Source organism: Vicugna pacos, chromosome 12 (genome assembly GCF_048564905.1).
Source record: "Vicugna pacos chromosome 12, VicPac4, whole genome shotgun sequence".
NCBI classification, from domain to species: domain Eukaryota; kingdom Metazoa; phylum Chordata; class Mammalia; order Artiodactyla; family Camelidae; genus Vicugna; species Vicugna pacos.
The window spans coordinates 7,297,316-7,317,151 of record NC_132998.1 but is presented as its reverse complement, the minus strand read 5'-3'; the positions used below and the strand labels follow the sequence as shown (position 1 = coordinate 7,317,151).

The 19,836-nt window shown below is 41.4% G+C and overlaps 1 protein-coding gene across 1 annotated transcript; it reads right to left on the bottom strand.

Moving 5' to 3' along the window:
• Positions 1-16,290: 16,290 nt before the first annotated feature.
• Positions 16,291-18,475, bottom strand: LOC140700082 (small ribosomal subunit protein eS26). Its single transcript, XM_072972678.1, has 4 exons — positions 18,325-18,475; positions 17,898-18,075; positions 16,781-16,911; positions 16,291-16,404 (listed from the first exon to the last, which is right to left on the bottom strand). The coding sequence occupies exons 1-4, from the start codon at positions 18,325-18,327 to the stop codon at positions 16,369-16,371; spliced, it is 348 nt and encodes a 115-aa protein (XP_072828779.1). The 5' UTR covers positions 18,328-18,475; the 3' UTR covers positions 16,291-16,368.
• Between the last annotated feature and the right edge of the window lie 1,361 nt (positions 18,476-19,836).

The window sequence follows — 19,836 nt, the reverse complement described above, 5'->3', positions numbered from 1 at the left end:
ATTTTTCTCACTGAGTCTATTAATGTGATAAATTACATTTTTAGATTTCTTGTTATTGAATTATTCTTGCATTACCAGGATAAACTGTGCTTGATAATGATTTATTTTTAAAGAGACATTTGATTTAGTTTAATTCAGTTCATTGCTATTTTTAAACAGCTTTATTGAGGTACAACTGACATTGACAGTGAGCTCCAAATGTCTAAGCTGATAAGCTTTGACATATGTGTGTGAAGCCATCATCACAGTCAGGATAATGAACGTATCTATGACTCTCGAAGTTTCCTCGGGAGCATTCATTTCTAACGCATCACTTGGGTTATGGCTGCTTTGGGGGCACCTGCCCACTATGGTGGGACCTGGTGGTGCGGGGGGCCCAATGGTGGCAGTGGTGCTGCCTCAGTGGTGGCTGGGTGGCTGTGAGCTGTTCCCTCAGACTGCACTCATGGCTCATTCTTTCTCATCCTTGGCCCTCAGCAGAGACCACATAGCTCAGAAGCCCTCTAACACCTCCAGACGAGAGTGGCTGCTCCTGTTCTGATCTCCCACTGCACTGACCCTATCGGTGGTCTCCTTTTATGTTACTGGCGGTTTAATTGTCTCCCTATCCAGATAGACTGTAAGCTCTTTGAGGGCAGAGACCAACTCTGTGTTTGTTTAGCACTATATTTCCCAGCATCTTGAGCATAGTAGGCCTTCAGTAAATATTTTTGGATGAATTAATGAATGAATGAATCAACCAATCAGCATTTTAAGTGTTGAAGACGCAAAGGTGAATGAACATTGGATCCAGCCCTAGAAGGCACACAGCCTAATGGAGGAGCAGAAAGGTTAACAGATGCATTCGTTTCTATGAAGAGCAGTAAGTGCTGTGACAGAATCCAGTATGGTGCAGGCACAAAAGGACTGGTTATCTGTTCTGGCAGGGGACATGGTCTGAGAAGGCTACAGGGTGGGTGCAGAGCCTGAGTCAGGGCGACTAAACTAGGACTGAGGGTTATGGCTGCTACAAGCTGATTAATGACCCCCAAAGATGTCATATCCTCCCCTATGAAACCTGTGAATATATTACCTTACATAGTAAAAGGGACTTTGAGGACATGATTAAGTTAAGAATCTTGAGATGGGAAAATTTTCCTGCATTGTCTGGGTCGGCCCAATGAGATCACAGGGTCCTTACAAGAGGGAGCCGTGACTGTCAGGGAAATGTGCAGCTGCTGTGTGCTGACGCTGACGATGGAGGAGGAGGCCACAGCCAAGGAACGCAGGCAGCCTCTCGCAGTGGGAAAAGGGAAGGAAGGGGATTCTCCCCAGAGCCTCCAGAAGGAACTCAGCTCTGCTTCTATCTTGATTTTAGCTCCATATGACCCATTGCAGGCTTCTGACATCTGAAACTGTAAGATAATAAATCTGTGTTGTTTTACGCCACTGAGTTTGTGGCAATTTTGTTACAGCAACCATGGGAACTTGTATTAGTACAACGGCCCACGACCTGAAACCTTCCTTCGTGACCTCAGACATCAGTCATTCATTCAGTGCCATGCACTGTTCTAAACACCAAGGAAACAGCAGTAAAATGAGACAAGGTCTCTGCCCTCAAGGAGCTTACATTCTAGGGAGGGTAGACAATTAACAGACAACTCAAGAAATAACTGCAGTAGTAAGGGGCATGACGAAAACGAAACCAGGTACCAGGGAAAGGACCACTGGTGTGCCAGGGGAAGGGCTACTTTAGACACAATGGTCAGAGGGGAATTCTCTCAGGTGACATTTGCACCAAGACTTGCATGACGAGAAGGACCAGTTGTATGTTGATCTGGGGAAGAGCATTCCTGGCAGAGCAACCAGGAAGGGCACGGGCCCTGAGGGAGCAATGAGTTCGGAGTGTCCGAGGAAGAGAGGAGGTCCATGCGCGGGAGCAGAAAGGGTCACGGGAGGTCAGAGAGGAATGGTGGAGCCACATCATGCGGAGGCTCGTATCCACAGCAAGGAGCTGGGATTTTATTTTACTTGCAGAAGGAGGCTCTTAATAAGGATTTGAGTGGGGGAGGGACAGAATAGGGTTTTTTTTTAAATAATCAAATCTTGTTGCTGTGTAGTGAATGAACTGTGGGGGCTGAGACTAGCAGCAAAAAGACCAGTTCTGAGGTCACTGCTGGAATCTACCTGAGAAGTGGTGATGGCTTGGGGCCAGTGTCCACAGCCTGGAGGCAAACACTGCTATCAGTTTGTTGAGAATCCTTCTAGAACTGTTCTATGCACAAACACAGCAAATGCATTTTTACTTTTATTTTTCAAATCATAACCAGTTTTATTGCAAAAGGAAGGACCCTGTACACCGTTATCAATTTTAGTACCTTAATAGCTGCCCAACAAGTCATTAACACACAGAAACATACATCATGAGAAGCAAGAACTACCACTCAACCCCTCTGCATATTAGCAACTTGTCACTCCTGAGCAATAGTGCTCACATTACTGAGGTCTGCGAACACTTTTCACATTCAACCTGAGTGAAAGATGGAATGCCTCAAGTACAAATGCAACATCTTATAAATAATTTCTGACAAAAAATGTCACAAATTAAACCAAAGTATTTTAAAACAAAAAATTTGCTACACCATAAAAACTGCCTTCCCACCATCCAGCGAGCCAACTGCATGCCTTTCGGCTTGATGGTGACTCTCAGCGTGGATGGCACACGGATCGGTATCTTCAAACAAACCCACCAGGTAGGCTTCACGAGCCTCCTGGAGTGCACGAGTGGCGGCACTCTGGAACCTCAGGTCAGTTTTGAAATCCTGGGCTCTCTCCCTCACCAGCCTCTGGGAAGGCGGCTTCCCCATCAGGAGCTGGGTGGATTTCCAGAAGACCGACTTCTGCAAGCGCAACGGCCCCAGGCCTGAAGCAGTGAGGGTTTTTTCACCCTGCGGGTAGAGGGCGCGCTTTTCCTGGCCGCGTGAGCGTCCGGGCGTTTGCGGGGCGCGTTCCCACCCGCGGGGCTCACGCGCGGGGGGCTTGGCTCGGGCCAGCGTCTCTCACCCGGAGCCCACGCCTCAGGCGGCTTCCTGTCCGCCACGCCGCCCAGTGAGGAGCCCGTTCTCCGAGCTGGAAAGGAGCCCCTCCAACGACCACCCAACCCACTCTGCGCTCGCAAATGCATTCTTGATTGTTTTTTAAAATGAAAATTTAGAAAGGTTAGTAAGTATGTATCACTCTTATAGAGTCATAGAGGGTGTGTTGTGTTTATGCAGAAATTACCTTTCCTAGGTAAAGTTGTCCCTAGAGTAGAGAGGGGCAATTTACTACTTCAGCCCTAAACGGTGCTAATTGGACAACCCTTAGTTTTATACTTTGGTCTCATGAGTTGACTTACCTGATTGGAGGGACTGTCCCACGGAAGTAACCGATCTTGATTCTTTTGCTAGGGATAGGTGCCGTCAGAAATACGTACACAGGGGAAAATATTTGCAAACGATGTGACTGACAAGGGCTTAATTTCCTGAATATACAAACAGCTTATAGAACTCAATAACAAAAGAACAAACAACGCAATCAAAAAATGGGCAGAAAACTTCAACAGACCTTTCTTCAAAGGGGACAGACAGACGGCCAACAGACACATGAAAAGATGCTCAACATTACTAATTATTAGAGAAATGCAAATGCAAACTGCAATGAGGTATCACCTCACACCAGTCAGAATGGCCATCATCAAAAAGCCTACAAATAATAAATGCTGGAGAGCATGTGGAGAAAAGGGAATCCTTCTGCACTGTTGCTAGGAACATAATTTGGTGCAGCCACTATGGAAAACAGTATGGAAGTTCCTTAAAAAACTAAAAATTGAGTTACCATGTGATCCAGCAATCCCACTCCTGGGCATATATTGGGAAAAGATGAAAACTCTAATTTGAAAAGATACATGTACCCTAATATTCACAGCAGCACTATTTACAATAGCCAAGACATGGAAGCAACCTAAATGTCCATCAACAGATGAATGGATAAAGAAGATACAATGTGTGTGTGTATATATATATATATATATATATATATATATATATATATGTATATGTATATATATGTGTGTGTATGCATATATATGCAATGGGATATTACTCAGCCATAAAAAAGAAGGAAATAATGGCTTTTGCAGCAAACTGGATGGACCTAGAGATTATCATATATTAAGTGAAGTAAGTCAGACAAAGGCAAATATTATATGATATCGCTTACATGTGAAATCTGAAAAATAGTACAAATGAACTTATTTACAAAGCAGAAATAGACTCATAAACCTAGAAAACAAACTTACGGTTACCAAAGAGGAAGAGAAAAGGGGTGATGAGTTGGGAGTATGGGATTAACAGATGCATACTGCCATATACAAAATAGATCAACCACAAGGGTTTACTCTATAGTGCAGGGAACTATATTCAATATCTTATAAGAAACTATAGGGGGGCAGGGTACAGCTCAAGTGGTAGAGCACATGCTTAGCGTACACAAGGTCCTCGGTTCAACTCAATCCCCAGTATCTCCTCTAAAAATAAATAAGTAAAACCTAATTACTGCCTCCGCAAAAAAAAAAAAAAGTTGGGAAAAAAAGAAACTATAATAAAAAAATATACATATTTATATGTATAACTGAATCACTTTGCTATACACCTGAAACTAACACAATATTGTAAATCAACTATACTTCAATTGAAAAAAAAAAGAAATAGGAACACATATAGGCACCTTTGCTTTAGGAGACAACTGGGCAAATGATAAAGAAGACAACATTTGGAACTGAATAGGTCCAGATCTGGGTTTTGCAATTTATTGTGTTTAAAGATTAGCAATGGAGAGCAAGAGTAACTGGAAAACGGTGAACTTCATACCGCAGGCAAGGTGCATTTGGACTATGCTAGAATTGGGAGGTAAAAGCACTAGGGGCTGGTGGCACCTCAGCTGCATGCCACGCCAAAGGAACGGAGAGGCAGGGAAGGAAAGTCCTCAAAGGATCTGGGCAGCAGAATTCTAAGCCCCTGTCCCCAGTGACCATTCTAGATGGATAACATAAGGGTCCTCAACGTTTCTATGCTGAGCTTTCAATACCGGCAATTTTGCACATTATATATTTGCACTCTCAATCTCCTTCTTAACATCAGCAGAGGAATTATTCCCATGATGCAGTTATATGATGATGCTTCCTAACAGCCAACAGTTCGGTTTCTGCAGTTGTCACCTTTTTGCTTTTGGAGCTATTCTGCAATTGTAGCATTTGTGTGGGAGATTTGTTTGTTTGTTTTGCAGTATTTTTCAGACTATGCTTCTGGGACCCCTGGAGGTGTTTCAGGGGCTCTTTGGGGTAGGAAGGGATGAGGAGAAGGATGTGAGCACTCCACAGACACAGAGATATGCTGCATCAGCAAAAGCAGCCCTTCAACCTCGTACATATTGAGCTTCTAAGAGACACTCACTTGAAGAAAGGGTTCTGCCACCTAAAAAAATGGAAAACCATAGTTTCATTGTATTATGTAATTTTATAGGTCTTATGAAACAGAAAAACAGAAGCCCTGATGTAGTGTGAAATTCAACTATAGTGAAAGAGCAGTGAGTCTTTAGTGTTAGTGGAAACTGAGCCAGTAAATTGTGTTTAGTGTAAAGGGGAAGTTCAACATTAATGGGAGTCTTTGAAATGCTAGGAATACGTCATCAAAGATTGGATCCAAAAGCAGAGACGTCTTAGGATTGAGATGTCAATGAGGTAACAATTATAGAGTGCCTAGCAGAGAGTAATAACTGCTAACGTTTATTGGGCACTTGCTTTGCGCCAGATGCTACAGTCAGTGTCTTGTACATATTACCTCATTTAATCCTCACAACACCATGAGGAATGTACTATTATGACTCACATTTTACAGATTAAGACACCCAGTTGCAAAATATATATGTGTGTGTATGTGTGTGTATGTATGTGTATATATATATATTTATTTATATTTATAATTACATATTACAGAAAGTAAATCTTAGTTAGGATCGTCTTGACTCCAGAGTCCACATGAAACTTCAGTGATTCAGCCGATTTCCTGACCCACAGTGTGTGGCTAGCTTGACTCTGAGTGAGCTGTCAAAATTGAGTTTTTCTAAAAAATACTGCTGAAAGAAATTAAAGAAGACCTAAATAAGTGGAGAGATACACCCTGTTCACGGATGGAAAGATGCAGTATTGTTAAGATGTCAGATTTTCTCCAAATTGATTGATATATTCATGTAATCCCAGTTACAAACTCAGCAGAGTTTTTTGTTTTTGTTTTTGGCAGAAAGTGATAGCGCAACAAAGTTGACAGCTTACCCTGCTTGACATCAACACTCACTAAAAAGCTACACTGATCAAGATAATGTGATATTAGCATAAAAACAGACAAATAGAAAAACGGAACAGAACAGAGTCCAGAAATAGTGCCACAAATATACAGTCAAGTGATTTTTGACAAAAGTGCACAGGCAATTCAATACAGAAAGGATGGTCTTTTCAACAAATGGTGCTGGAACAACTGGATATCAACACACAAAAAAATTCAATCTATACCTCATACTGGATACAAAAATTAGTTAAAATGCATCCCAGACCTAATGAAATCTATATGTAAAAATCTAAAACTATAAAAGTTCCAGGAGAAAAACTTCATGACCTTGAGTAAGGAAAATATCTTAGAGTCAATACCAAATGTACCATCCACAAAAGACAATTAACTAGATTTCAACAAAATTAATGACCTCTGATTTCAGAGACAATAAGAGAATGAAAGGGTAAGTCACAAACTGGAAGAAAAAATATGCAAATCTCATACCTGATAAATGATCTGCATTCAGAATAAAGGACTCAAAAAACTCAATAATAAAAAACTAGCAACTTGTGGTGATCATTTGTAATGTATAGAAATACCGAATCACTATGTTGTACACAAGGAACTAACATAGTGTTGTAAGTCAATTATACTTCAAAAATGAACTCAGAAAAAGATCAGATTTGTGGTTACCAGAGGCAAGGATAGGGGGATTGGAGGAAGGCAGTCAAAAGGTACAAACTTCCAGTTATAAGATAAGTAAGTACTGGAGATACAATGTACAATGTGTACCCCATATTTTCAACTGAGTGAACCAACAAATTACCTTTATTTAAAAAGAAACTTGTTAAGAGTAAATTCTATGTTCTCATCACAAAGGAAAAATATGTTTTTTCTTTTTATGTTGTATCTCTAGAGATGATGCATGGTCACTAGACTTATCGCGGTAGTCATTTCATGATGTAAGTCAGTCAAATCATTATGCTGTACACCTTGAACTTACACAATGCTGTACGTCCATTTTACCTCAATAAAACTGGAAGGAAAAAAACCCAAGCAACCTAATTTTAAAAACAGGGCAAAAGATTCAAACAGATATTTCACTAAAGAAGATATATATTTGGCAAAGAAGCACATGAAAAGATGCTCAACATCATTGGTTATTATGGAAAAACAAATTAAAACCACAGTGAGACAGCACTAAATACCTATTAGAATGGCTTAAATTAAAAAGACAGCCAAATATTGGACAGGATGTGAAGAAACTGGAACTCTTATACACTGCTGGTAGGAATGTAAAATAGTACAATCACTTTTTGAAAACAATTTGGCGGTTTCTTAAAAAGTTAAGTTTGCGCCTACAGTGTGACCAGCCAGTGATTCCATTCCTAGGTATTTACTCAAGAAATGAAAGCGTATGTCCACACGGACTCTGTACATAAATGTTTATAATGGCTTTATTTATAATTGCCAAGAATTAGAAACATACGTAAACGCTCATCAGCAGGTGAATGGATAAACAAACTGTGGTCCATCCATATGATGAAATTCTACTCAACAATAAAAAGGAACCAACTACTGATAGATGCAACGGTGATGAATCTCCAAGTATTTAAGCCAAAGTAAAAAGCCAAGACAAAGAAGTATGTACTATAGGATTTCATTTATGTAAAATTCTTAAAAATGTAAACAAATAGATAATGACAAAAAGCAGATCAGTGGTTGCCTGGGTATGGAGCCAAGAGTGACGATAGTGAGATTACAGAGGAGCAAGAAGCAACTCTTAGGGTGACATATATGTTCATTATCTTGAGTATGGTGATGGTTTCACAGGTATATACAAATGTCAAAAATTTTGAGGGGAGGGCATAGCTCAGTGGTAAAGTGTGTGCTTAGCATGCACGGTTGAAAAATAAATAATAAATAAATAAATAAACCTAATTACTCCTCCCTGAAAAAAACAGCAACAAAAATTTTCAAATTGAACACTTCATAAATCTACAATTTATTGTATATCAATTACTTTCAATAAAATTATTTTAAAAATTGAGTTTTTAAGCATGCAAAGTTATTAACTATCAGGTTCTATGCAAAGTCCATTGCATATATGATTTCATTTAATTCTCAAAACAGTCCTGTGAATAGCTATTACCATTTTTAAACAAAGTTATGGAGGTTCAGAGAGAGTAGGTACCTTGCCCAAAGTCAAGACTACTGCATAGCATAAGAAGGGCTCAAACTCAGGTCTGACTCCAAAGCTGAGCACCTAACTGCTACACTGTACTGCCCCCTTTGGTCGTCTCCAGGCACTAAAATTGGTGAAGCCTGTCTTCCTGCCCCTGACATGCTCTTGAACCTAATCATCCAGGTGGCCTGGCTATGTAGCGCTTTATACTGGAGAAAAGGGTATGTTCTCAGAACTTCTCTTTGATGGATGGGGAGATGGGAGGGAGGCCCTGTATTGCCCCTTTCCACCCCAATTTCTCTCCTCTCCTAGTGCTCCCCACTCCCATCCCAGTGCTTCTGGGCTACCGTCACCTTGCTGGCTTCCTAGGCACCCACCATGTCAGCAGTGCTGAGGGCAAGGCTGACCAGAGACAAGAGAGCTGAGAGAAAAGGTCAGGAAAGCAGCCCTGAGGAGGACCTGTGAGGTCCGGGTCCCTGCAGACAGGTGAGCTGGGACTCCGGGCCCACTGCATGTGCTGAGCTGTGAGGTGTCATGTCGGCCAGGACTCACTGCACTGCGGCCCTTATCCCTGTTTACATGCAGTGCAGTCACCACAAGAAGCCCAGGGCACCTTTCGTCTGTCTCCCAGACTCTAACGCCCATGGCGGTCCTTTCTGATCCTGTTTCTCCCCCAACTCCTGAAACCTCTGCATGACCTTCTAGAGCTCAGGGCTCATCATCAGTAAAATCCCCCAACTTAACATTCCCGTCACCATCTGCTGTAAAGGAAACCTGGCTCTCTCAAAAGGACCCTTGACCAGCAACGGAAAGAAACCCCTCCATATACTCTATTTTAAACATCCCACTCTCTGACTTCATTTTTTTTTTTTACCTCATGTATTTTACCAGCTCTACTGTCCTAAACCCAAACAGAACTTGAACCCATTGATCATATCCCCTTTTCACTGGATCTCACCCTCCCCATGGCTTATCTTTCCTCTGTGTCCATCTTAACTTCCGTGATGTCCTTATAATCACTCCCTGGTTCCTTTGGCCTTTCTCACTTCAGCATACTCATGTGGCTAGCCCACAGCTCTGGTTAAATCCAAGTCTCCATCCACTTTGGGTCTGTACCCAAAGAACTGAATAAGTGGGAAAAAATACTTAGTCATGCCAACTGATCTCACTTTAAATCCCTGCCCTTTAACCTCCAGTGCTGGTGGGCATTCACACTACATTGGATCATAGTCCTTGACACACTCACTTTTCACTCTCCCAGATGCCTATTCCATTCTTTTTTCTCTGTCTTCAAACCTTCAGCTCCTCCCTGAACTCTCATTCTCTGCAGATGACCTTGAATCCTACTTTCCTGAGAAACAGAAGTAGCAAAGAACCTACTTGCTTTTGGACTATATATTCCGTCTTCTCTCCTGTTACTGTAGATAAACCATCCATCTTCCTAGCCAAGGCCAACCTCTCCGCTTGTGCACTGGACTCCATCACTTCTTGTCTGTTCAAGGACATGGTTCACCTCGTCTCCTGCATCATCTACTTTTCTCTGTTTCTCTCAATTTTCCCAGCCTCAAGGAAATATTCTAGTATTTCTATCATTTGATAAAATTCCTCTCTTGACCCTACTGCTTCATCCAGCCACTGCCCTATTTGTCTTTCCTTTTTCAACAAAACTCTTTGAAAAAGTTGTCTCCAATGTTCTTTCCATTATTTTTTTTTACAATTAGTACCATATTTAATAAAAAATGTATGTTAGAGACATTGTGTCCTATTCTCTTTTGAAGCCACTCTGACCATGCTTTTGCCCCACCACTACACTGAAACTTCCCATTGAGGTCACTGGTAACTCCATGTTGCTAAGCCCAGTTTTCATTTTCTCAGTCCTTATCTTATTTGACCTATTAACAGCAGTTGGCACAATTGATCACTTGCTCTTCCTTGCAACATTTTCTTCCCTTGCAGTGTGTGCTATGTAGTGTGCTACCATCTGTGCTGAGTATAATGTATTCGCTTATAGTATATATATTTATTCAGATACAAGTTCTAAGTGTTTGCCTCCTGGGTAGCTGGGAGATGATTAAGTTATTTTCACTATATATGCTTTTGCACTTTTTGAATTTTTATCTTTTGCCTTATAACTAATTGGAGGGGGGACTCCAGCTACTTCCCCTATACCTTCTGAACTTGCCCTCTTGCTCAGGACTCTCAGTCCCTCAGCCACCCTCATTTTTCCCTATCAGTTCCTTTCTGGCCTCCCTTTTCTCCCAGTAGATCTTCAACAGTCGTGACTGAAAAAGTACCATGATTTGCATGTTTGTATTCTCAAACTAGAGCAAATCAGTCATGCATCTTCTTTCTCTAGTCCAGTTGCCTGGTATTTTTCCAAGCATGGCCTGCAGACCAATTACGTCAGAATTGCTTGGGATGCTATTAAAGTGCAGATTCCCAGACCCAATCTCAAGCACTGAATCATGCTTTTTAGAAGTGTGGCTTTAGGACTGTGCATTGTATTCAAATGGTAGAAGTGATTTTTATTCACACAAAGAAAATTATTTCATTAACCCCTAACTTTTCCATAGGCCAAGCATTCTTACTCATCTGCAAATGCTGACTACCTGCTGTACATCAGGCAATATAACTGACCATCTAGACACTCTCCCTGACCTTGTGAGACATTTCCCAGGGATATTTTCGGTTTTACATTGGATGGTACTGTTTTTGGTGATAAAAGTCATTTTGGTGACAAAAAATAGTGATACACTTTTTTTGTTTTGTTTTGTTTTTTGTGGGGGTTGGGGAGGGAATCACGTTCATTCATTCATTTAAATGGCAGTACTGGGGATTGAGGCCAGGATGTGGTCTACCACTGAGCTATACCCTCCCTCTTGATGAACCTTTTTTAAATTTAAAAACTATATAGTTTAAAAATTGCCTTCTAAATAGAAGTTATTAGTTTCCCATTGGGAATATGGATATAACTTTTAAAAAAGAATAAATACATGTAAAAAGTGAGTCAATTTAAAGAAAATGATAGTGTAGATATGGCAGAAATACCAGAAGAGGTACAAAAATGCCTGAAGCTTAGGAAATAGTCATCTTGGACCTCAGAGGTAGCTGTGGCACAAGAAAGAGTTAGAAAAAATAGCTGGGGGTGAGAGGAGAGGGAATTGGATGAAGGTGGGCAAAGGGTACAAAGTTCCAGTTACAAGATAAATAAGTACTAGGGATGTAATGTACAACATCATGAATAAAATTAACACTGCTGTATGTTATATATGAACGTTAAGAGAGTAAATCCTAAGAGTTCCCATCACAAGGAAAAAATATTTTTTCCATTTCTTTAATTTTGTATCTTCACGTGATGTTTGCTAAAGTTACTGTGAGTCATTTCACGACATAAGTCAAATCGTTATGCTGTATACCTTAAACTTAAACAGTGCTTTGTTAATTATATCTCAACAAAACTGGAAGAAGAAAAAGAATAGTTAGTATTTTTCATGAACTAACTAGATCTAAGTCACATATCACGTCACTGCTCTACTCAAAACTCTCCAATGGATTACCAGCACACTTTTACTTTTTAACAGCTTTATTGAGCTACAATTTGACATACTACACACTTCACCCACTTAAAAGTGTACAAGTCAATGGTTTTTAGTACGTTCACACAGCTGTACAACTATTACCGCAATTTTAGAATATTTTCATTACCTCTAAAAGAAACCCATACCATTTAACAGCGAGTCCCCTTTCCCGTCTTTCCTATCCCTAATCTATTTTGTCTCTATAGATTTGCCTATTCTGGACACTTCATATAAATGGAATCATACAATATGTGGTCTTTTGTGACTGGCTTCTTTCACTTAGCATGTTTTCAAGGTTCATGAATGTTGTCGCATGTAGCTAAACTCCACTCCTCTTTATGGCTGAATATCCACTGTATGGATATACCACATTTTATTTATCCATCACCAGCCGATGGATTTTTGGGCTGCTTCTATTTTCGGTTACTATGGATAATGCTGCTATGAACATTCATGTACAAGTTTTTCTGTGGATGTATGTGTTTTCAATTCTCTTGGGTATATACCTAGGAGTGGAATGGCTGGGTCATATGGTAACTCTGTTAAACTTTTTGAAAAACTGCCAGGTTGTTTTACAAAGTGGCTAAACCACTTTACATTCCCACCAGCAGGGTGTAGATTCCAACTTCCCATCCTCACCAGCACTGGTTATCTGTCTTATTATAGCCATCCTAGTGGGTGTGAAGTGGTATTTCATTGTTTACTATCAGACTGTGAGTGAGTCTTTGCCAGGGACTACAAGGCCCCATGTGATCTGGACCTGTCTTCTGTAACTTTGTGTACCACAGGTACATAATCCCTTGTCTGCAACTGAAAAACCAAAACAGCTATGAAAATCAAGATTTTTAAAAACTCACATGGCAGCAAAACCTGGCAGGAAACTCTTGTTAGGTAATTTATAGTCTTTTTTCTACTTAACATGACTATCCTTATATTTTGCTGTAGAAATAGTTTGATCCTGAGTGCTATTCCAGATCACTCTGGGAATGTTATATATTAATAGTATATGCTCTGTACTACTGTCCTAAAACCAAAAAGCAATCCCAATACAAGTAAGTTTTCAAGGATTTCAAATAAAGGACTGTAGACCTGAATCACTTTCCCCCAGCTCACTTGAATTTAGCCAGTGTCTTGCCCTTTGTGACATGCCAGGCATACTCTTGCCTCAGGGCATTTGCACTGGCTATTCCCTCTGCTGTAAACCTCTTTCCCCATTTATCCAAATGCCTTGCTCCTTCACTTTAATTTTCTAATCAAAGGTTATCTGTCACTCTTATAAGGCCACCTTATGTAAAACTTACTTAAAACTGCAGCCCTCCCTCATGCCAGACCACCCTCTCACACTGCTCCCCCACTAAAATGTAAAGCCGTATCAGACCAGGGTCTTGGTCACTGCCTGTCTTTAGCACTTAGAAATGTCTGACACATAATAGGTACTCAGTATTTTTTAAATAAATGATTGCTTTGTATCACTTAATCTCGTAAAAATACTGTAAGAGTGACTGTCCTAAGATTAGAAAATTGAAGACAGAGGGGTTAGGTAACTCACCCAAGGTTATACAGCTCAAAGTAACAGAGGTGAGATTTACATCCAGGAGTTAGCTTTCTTAGGTTTTCTTAACTGAGTGCCAAGCACACAGGCAATTGATATTTATTTAACAAATAAATGAATGTAGATTCCAGCCCATTCTTTCATCTACTGCTCAGTCTCTTCTGACAAGCTTGTTAGCGTGAATCCCTCTATACCTAATATTGAAAGAATAGGCTAAATGTGTAAACTAGAAAAGCACATTAACCTAAATTGTGTGATAGGCAGTGAATACTTTTTTCCTCATACATGCCTAGTCATGAAGAGGAAGACAAAGAAAAATGAAAACCCAGGATTTGAGGTTGAAGGAGAGGGTGGTCCAGGACCTCAATGAATCCTGTCTACCACAAGGAATTGACTTGAAATCCAATTAACTTCACAGGTAGACACTGGAAAATGACTGGAAGAGGCCAGAGGCTTCAATCTGGCTTCACATTGAGTTTAAAGAACACATCACAAATGTTATGGAGGTGCCGAGACTGCAATTAACTCTCCTAACAGTTCATTAAAACAAGCTGGGGGATTGGGGTGGGAGGCAGGGGCTCAAAGGTCTATACCAACAGTTTTTTGTGACCAACTACTAAAACTTCAGTCCTCGACAGGTTAAGCAGAGCACACTGATTTTGCTGTCTAAACACCTGGAGACCCTCAAGCTGACCTGTGGGCCACATCTGACAACACGTGGCTTTCATTTCTGGGATAGGTGAATGCCTATATGGCAGCTAACTTTCCCATAGGTGGAAACTAGATATCCTAGTTGCCCATTAGACATGATTTATTTGCAACTGGTGGTGGATTGGGAAGTGGGATGGGGCTATTTGAGCATGCAGCACAGGGAGAGCCCTTTTGTGAAAGTTATTTCTGGCACTCCAAAATCAGTTTGGAATTAGAGTAGATAAAATTAATCCAATTCTCAGCAGTGTTAGGTTCTTCAATGTAAGGTTCCTGGAGAAGGGATCATACATTGCATTTAAATTGCATTAGATCTATTTTTAAGCTCATGGGAGAGCCAGCTAAGACCTACCCTGAGAAAAGGATAGGTTACGACTAAGTATCGAGAAATCTCACAGCAGTCACATGGCTCTTTATACTTGCATCTGGTCTTACTGAGCAAGGTGGGATTTGGGACCACCAGGGTTAGCATTCATTTTCACCTTGAATCTGGTTTTCCTATTCAGTGTTTTATCCCTGGTGTAAAGGGGTCATTACAACTTAAGAGTAAAGGAGCAGATACTGTGGATCTCCCCAGTGGATGGAGACGCTCTTGCCGACATTGTGTTGGCAAATTCAGGATTTGTCACAGCTGTTCCACCACATGCACTGGTAATGCTGACCATGAGCAAGTCAGCATGAACAGTTTCCATCTGGGTTTTTTTCAGTTAAGGGTCTAACAGGACCACCTCTACACTCTGAAGTACTCTACCCTTTCTCTTTTAAAAAATTAGCTGTTACTAGATTTTAATTACTTTCCTATCTTGTTTTTTTCTGTCTTTTGAATACACTTCTAAAAATGTGCTTCCCAGCACCATGTGTATTTTAATTAAATCCTCCCAAGTTATTAGTTCAGCTTAAGTTAGAGGAAAAAAATAACTTAACCAGCGAAGCCAGCCCATATTAATCCACTCCCAAATTAATTTTTCAAATAAACATACAGTTGACCCTTGGCACAATGCATGGGTTAGACACCACCCAGTCAAAAATATATAACTTCAGATTTGATTCTCCTTATCTGGGCTTTCACATCTTAGGCGTCAACCAACTGTGGATCATATAGTGTGTGCATCTGAGTGGGGGCAGGGGAGACCCCTCACAGTTGAACCCATGTTGTCCAAAGGTCAGTTGAATACCCTCAGCTGAAACTTTCTAATTTCTGAAATCTGGGACAAGTGAACCATCGTCACACAGATAAAATAGGTAGTCTTTCCCCATATTTTATGTGGCAACTTCCCTCTTGTGGGACTCTCACAAGTTTCTAGGAATGCCTCTGGTGTCCTGGACATTTTCACTCCAAGAGAAACGCACTACAGAAAGATGCAGGTTGGGTGACAACTGGCTTACCAGCAGACCAATTCCAAGGTAGGCAGGTAAATTTTATGCAGTCAAGATTCCGTGACACAACATTGTAAAATGATTACAAATCAATAAAAAATGTTAAAAAAAAAGAAAAAGATTCTGGATACAGATCCCCTTAAGCTAAACCAAGTCACAAACTTGTATTAAAGCCCTCATGGCCTCCATCAGGGGTACACACACTTCAGTCTAAGTCACTTCCTGATGAGCTCCTCACTCAAAAACACTCCTTACCTTGATAGTTCCCCACCTACTTTTAAGACACCAACTTAAGCCACTTTCCAGGCAGAATTAACCTAACATTAGCAAGTGCTTTAATCCGCTTCCCTCCAACATAGCTATGCAGATCAGTGAGGCCAAAGACAGAAATACAAAAGAAAACCAAGATAAGATTTAACTTACATGGATAAGCCTTCTCTGGCATGAAAAAAGACTATGTGGCAGTCCACACTTGGTAAAAGTTATTACAGTTCCCATGGCATACATAACCCTCTCTACCTAGCAACATACACTCAACATGCTATATAAAGTATAATTTCCATTTTATTGAGGCTTTTCTTTTCCAAAGAACAGTATTTCTTCAGTCATTAAGGACTTAGTTCCTTACATGGGCTTCGGCGGAGGTCGTGGGGCAGCACCCTGAAAGACAAAGGAATGAAAGAGTAAATTAAAAACCATCGATGGAAGAGCTCCCTTCTCTAAGAACATGACCACTACTCCCCCCTCACTAACAATGTATCTGGGCCATAAACACATGGAAAATCAACAGCTGTGGAAGAAAACCACAGTACTCAATCTGAAACAGATTCTAACAACTCTTCTTAAGTGTCTCTAAGCAAATGTTTTAGGTATGGGTCTCATTTGCCTCTAAGCAAATGTTTTAGGTATGGGTCTCATTTGCCTTACCAGACAATCTTATCCATAGGCAGAGATCTTGATATTCCTCCAGTCCTCACACATCTTTTGTCCACCACCCCTCTGGCTCCTATACACATCTCCTCTTTAAGATACTCACTGCAGGTCTAAATCTGGGCGGAGGTGTTCGGTCCTTCCGGGCTTCGCGAGAACGGTTCCTGACTACCTTGCTGTGAATGGCACAACTCACGCAGTAATGTAGTTTCACATACAGCTTAGGAAGCACATAGGCTAAGAAACAGGAAATTACAGGTATAATATTAGGAATTAGACACCCACCTTGCACGTTCCTTCTTGTTCATTCAGTCTAAAGCAAACCCATTCATGGGGTTGCATACGTAGCAGAGCAGCTCCCTTGCTGTCAGCTATTGAAAATCAGCCCTCGACACAAGAGTTGAAAAAAAAAAAAGCAAACCCACTTAAACGTCTGTTAGGCACGTCTAACACTCCTTAATAGTTCCGCCCCACTTTTAAGACATCAACTTAAGCCATTTGCCAGAAAGAATTAACCTAACATTAGCCAAGTGCCTTAACCCACTTCCCTTCAATTGTTTGGTTTCTGATGCCTAAACACATACAGAATTTCACAAATGAATATCCCCTTACCAACCCATCCTGTCACCATGGGGACCGAATCCACCCCTTAGATGTAATACCACCACGAATCTAGTTCCTTCGGCAACTGCATCAGCCCTAATGCCTACTCCTGGACCCCTTCTTGTTGTCCAAGAAATGTTAATTTGTCTCAAGAAAAAGAAAGGAGCAAAACGACGTCACATTGTTCCAAAGATCACCCTAGTCGACCAAACTAGACAGCTTTCATTCTTAAGTCTTCAAGAGACTTAACCTACACTTTTCTACGAGTACTCAAGTCTTCAACAACCCAAGATTACGTTTAACGACGGTTACAGCTAGTACTCCCCAAGTTTCGACAGAGTATCTTTTGTAAGTGCTTTTGGGATCTCACCCCCTACACAAGTAGTCACAAAATTGCTTAAAGACTGCGCACTACGACGAAGAGTCTTCCTCTGTCCAGGCAAAGCTCAAAACGCAAAACAGAGAATTCTAAGATTTCACTCTCTTCTGCGAACCACCACCTCAAAGGTGCAAGGAAATTGCCAGGCACGCGCCAATGAACCGGGCCTGCGGATGCGGGGTGCGAGCGGATATTTTAGGTATTAGGATACTTGCACAGTTCGCGCCGAGCGCTCACTCACCGTCGAAAACGCTTGCTTCGGAAATATCCCTGACGGCTGCGGCTTCTACTATGTTTCGAATAACGAACTTCTTAATGGCCTTGTCCTTGGGCACGCATCTGGCACAGTTGGTGCAGCGAATAGGCTGCACGTGGCCGCGGCCCTTTTTGGCGCGACCATTGTTCCTTCTTTTCTTGGTCTGTATCGGGATGAAGATCCCATTAAGAAGAAAATGCAACTCACCCAGCTTTAGCCCCCTTCCGGCTACTTTCAAGGCCGGCAACCCCCAGAAAAGCGCCAGTCAGATCTCCAATCCCTCCAAGTCCAAAAGAAACATACGCTCTGGCCTATTCCTCCACCGTGGTCCAGTCTTCTAAAACCCAATCCCAGAGTCTGCACACCTCGCCCGCCACCCAATCCCGCACGTTCCCCACGCGCCACAACTCACCATCTTCGAAGCGAGGACGCGAGAGAGGATCCGGCTTTCTCTCCGGCTCTCTTATATAGAGCGAGATCCCTACGCTTTGGCTGGGAGAGTTTTCCTAGACGTCCCCTATGCGCAAGCCAAGAATGGCAAGCCACTTTATTCAAACTTTCTTTATTATTCAGCCTTTCCGCTGAAGTACAGGGTAGAAAGGTGTTTCTCGAATTTACTTTTCCGTGATACAAAGTGATAATGGGACTATTTAACCAACTGGCGGAAGAAAATTAGAGTTATGCGTTTCCCGTCAAGCCGTGCGACGCCCACCCCGGAAGTAATTCTGGGCGTTTATACTTCTTAGTTTTTTGCGACGCTAGGAACGGAAGTTGCCCGGCGCAGGACCATGAGTCATACTCCCTATTAGAAGACAGAGGGGAAGAGATGCATTGTGGGCATTGTAGTGCGAGGTTGGCAGGCCCCGGGCCCCAGGTACTTACATCAAAGGCGGCACTACGCCACTGGGGGACGCTCTCGGCTCATTTCTCTGACAGTCTCGCTACTTGGTGTAATACTGGGAAAGGGAGGACCTGGGGGAAGACAAAACATCTTGTTAATTCCCCCTTCCAGTACAGGGAAGACTCTACAATGAGGGGCCATGGATAAGTGCATTGGTGCGAGGGCCGTTTCTCATTCACCTTTTTATTCCGGGATCCTGTTACCACAGTACCAGGCACTGTAGTAAATGCTGTAAAAATATTAACTCATTAAGTCCGCAACAAGCTTATAAGGTAGGAAGTATTATTTTTAAATTTTATTTGTGTATTTAATAGAGATATTGGGGATTGAACCCAGGACCTTGTGCACGCTAAGCATGCGCTCTACCATTGAGCTATATACCCCCACCCCACAACAAAGTAGGAACTATCCTCACTTTACAGATTGAAAAACTGAGGTATGAGAGGTTAAAACTGAGGTTGCCCAAAGTCACACAGAGCTAGATATGTGGTGTTCTGACTTCACTATACTCTGATGCCTCTTACCTAACAAACAAATGGATGGAGGTATAGTCTGGACCAGTGACTTGAACTATTTTGATTTTGATCCCTCGTGGAAATATATTTCACACTGGTACTCAGCACATACACAGATACAAACACACACACACATGCAACACTGAAACACAATGAAGCAATGCCCTTAAGGACATAAGGTGCACTGGTATGTTCCACTTTCTATTATTTTCTATTCTATTTTAATAAATGCTGATCAAGCCCCACTAAAGTGATTTCACTACTCATTGATATATCTCGCCCCCTAATGAAACATGCTTTCTTATGTATAAGCTCATTTACCTCTAAAGAGCCTTCAGAAAGTCTTCAGCCTTAAACAGAAGTGTTATATATGGGCAGCCAACCACTCACTTGTCTCCAAAGTTGAAGAAACTTGGGTGTCAAGGAGACCTCCCAGCATTAGATCCAAGACAGTACAGATGGAGACCAACAATTCATTCATGAATTATTCTGAAATCTGAATACAGCA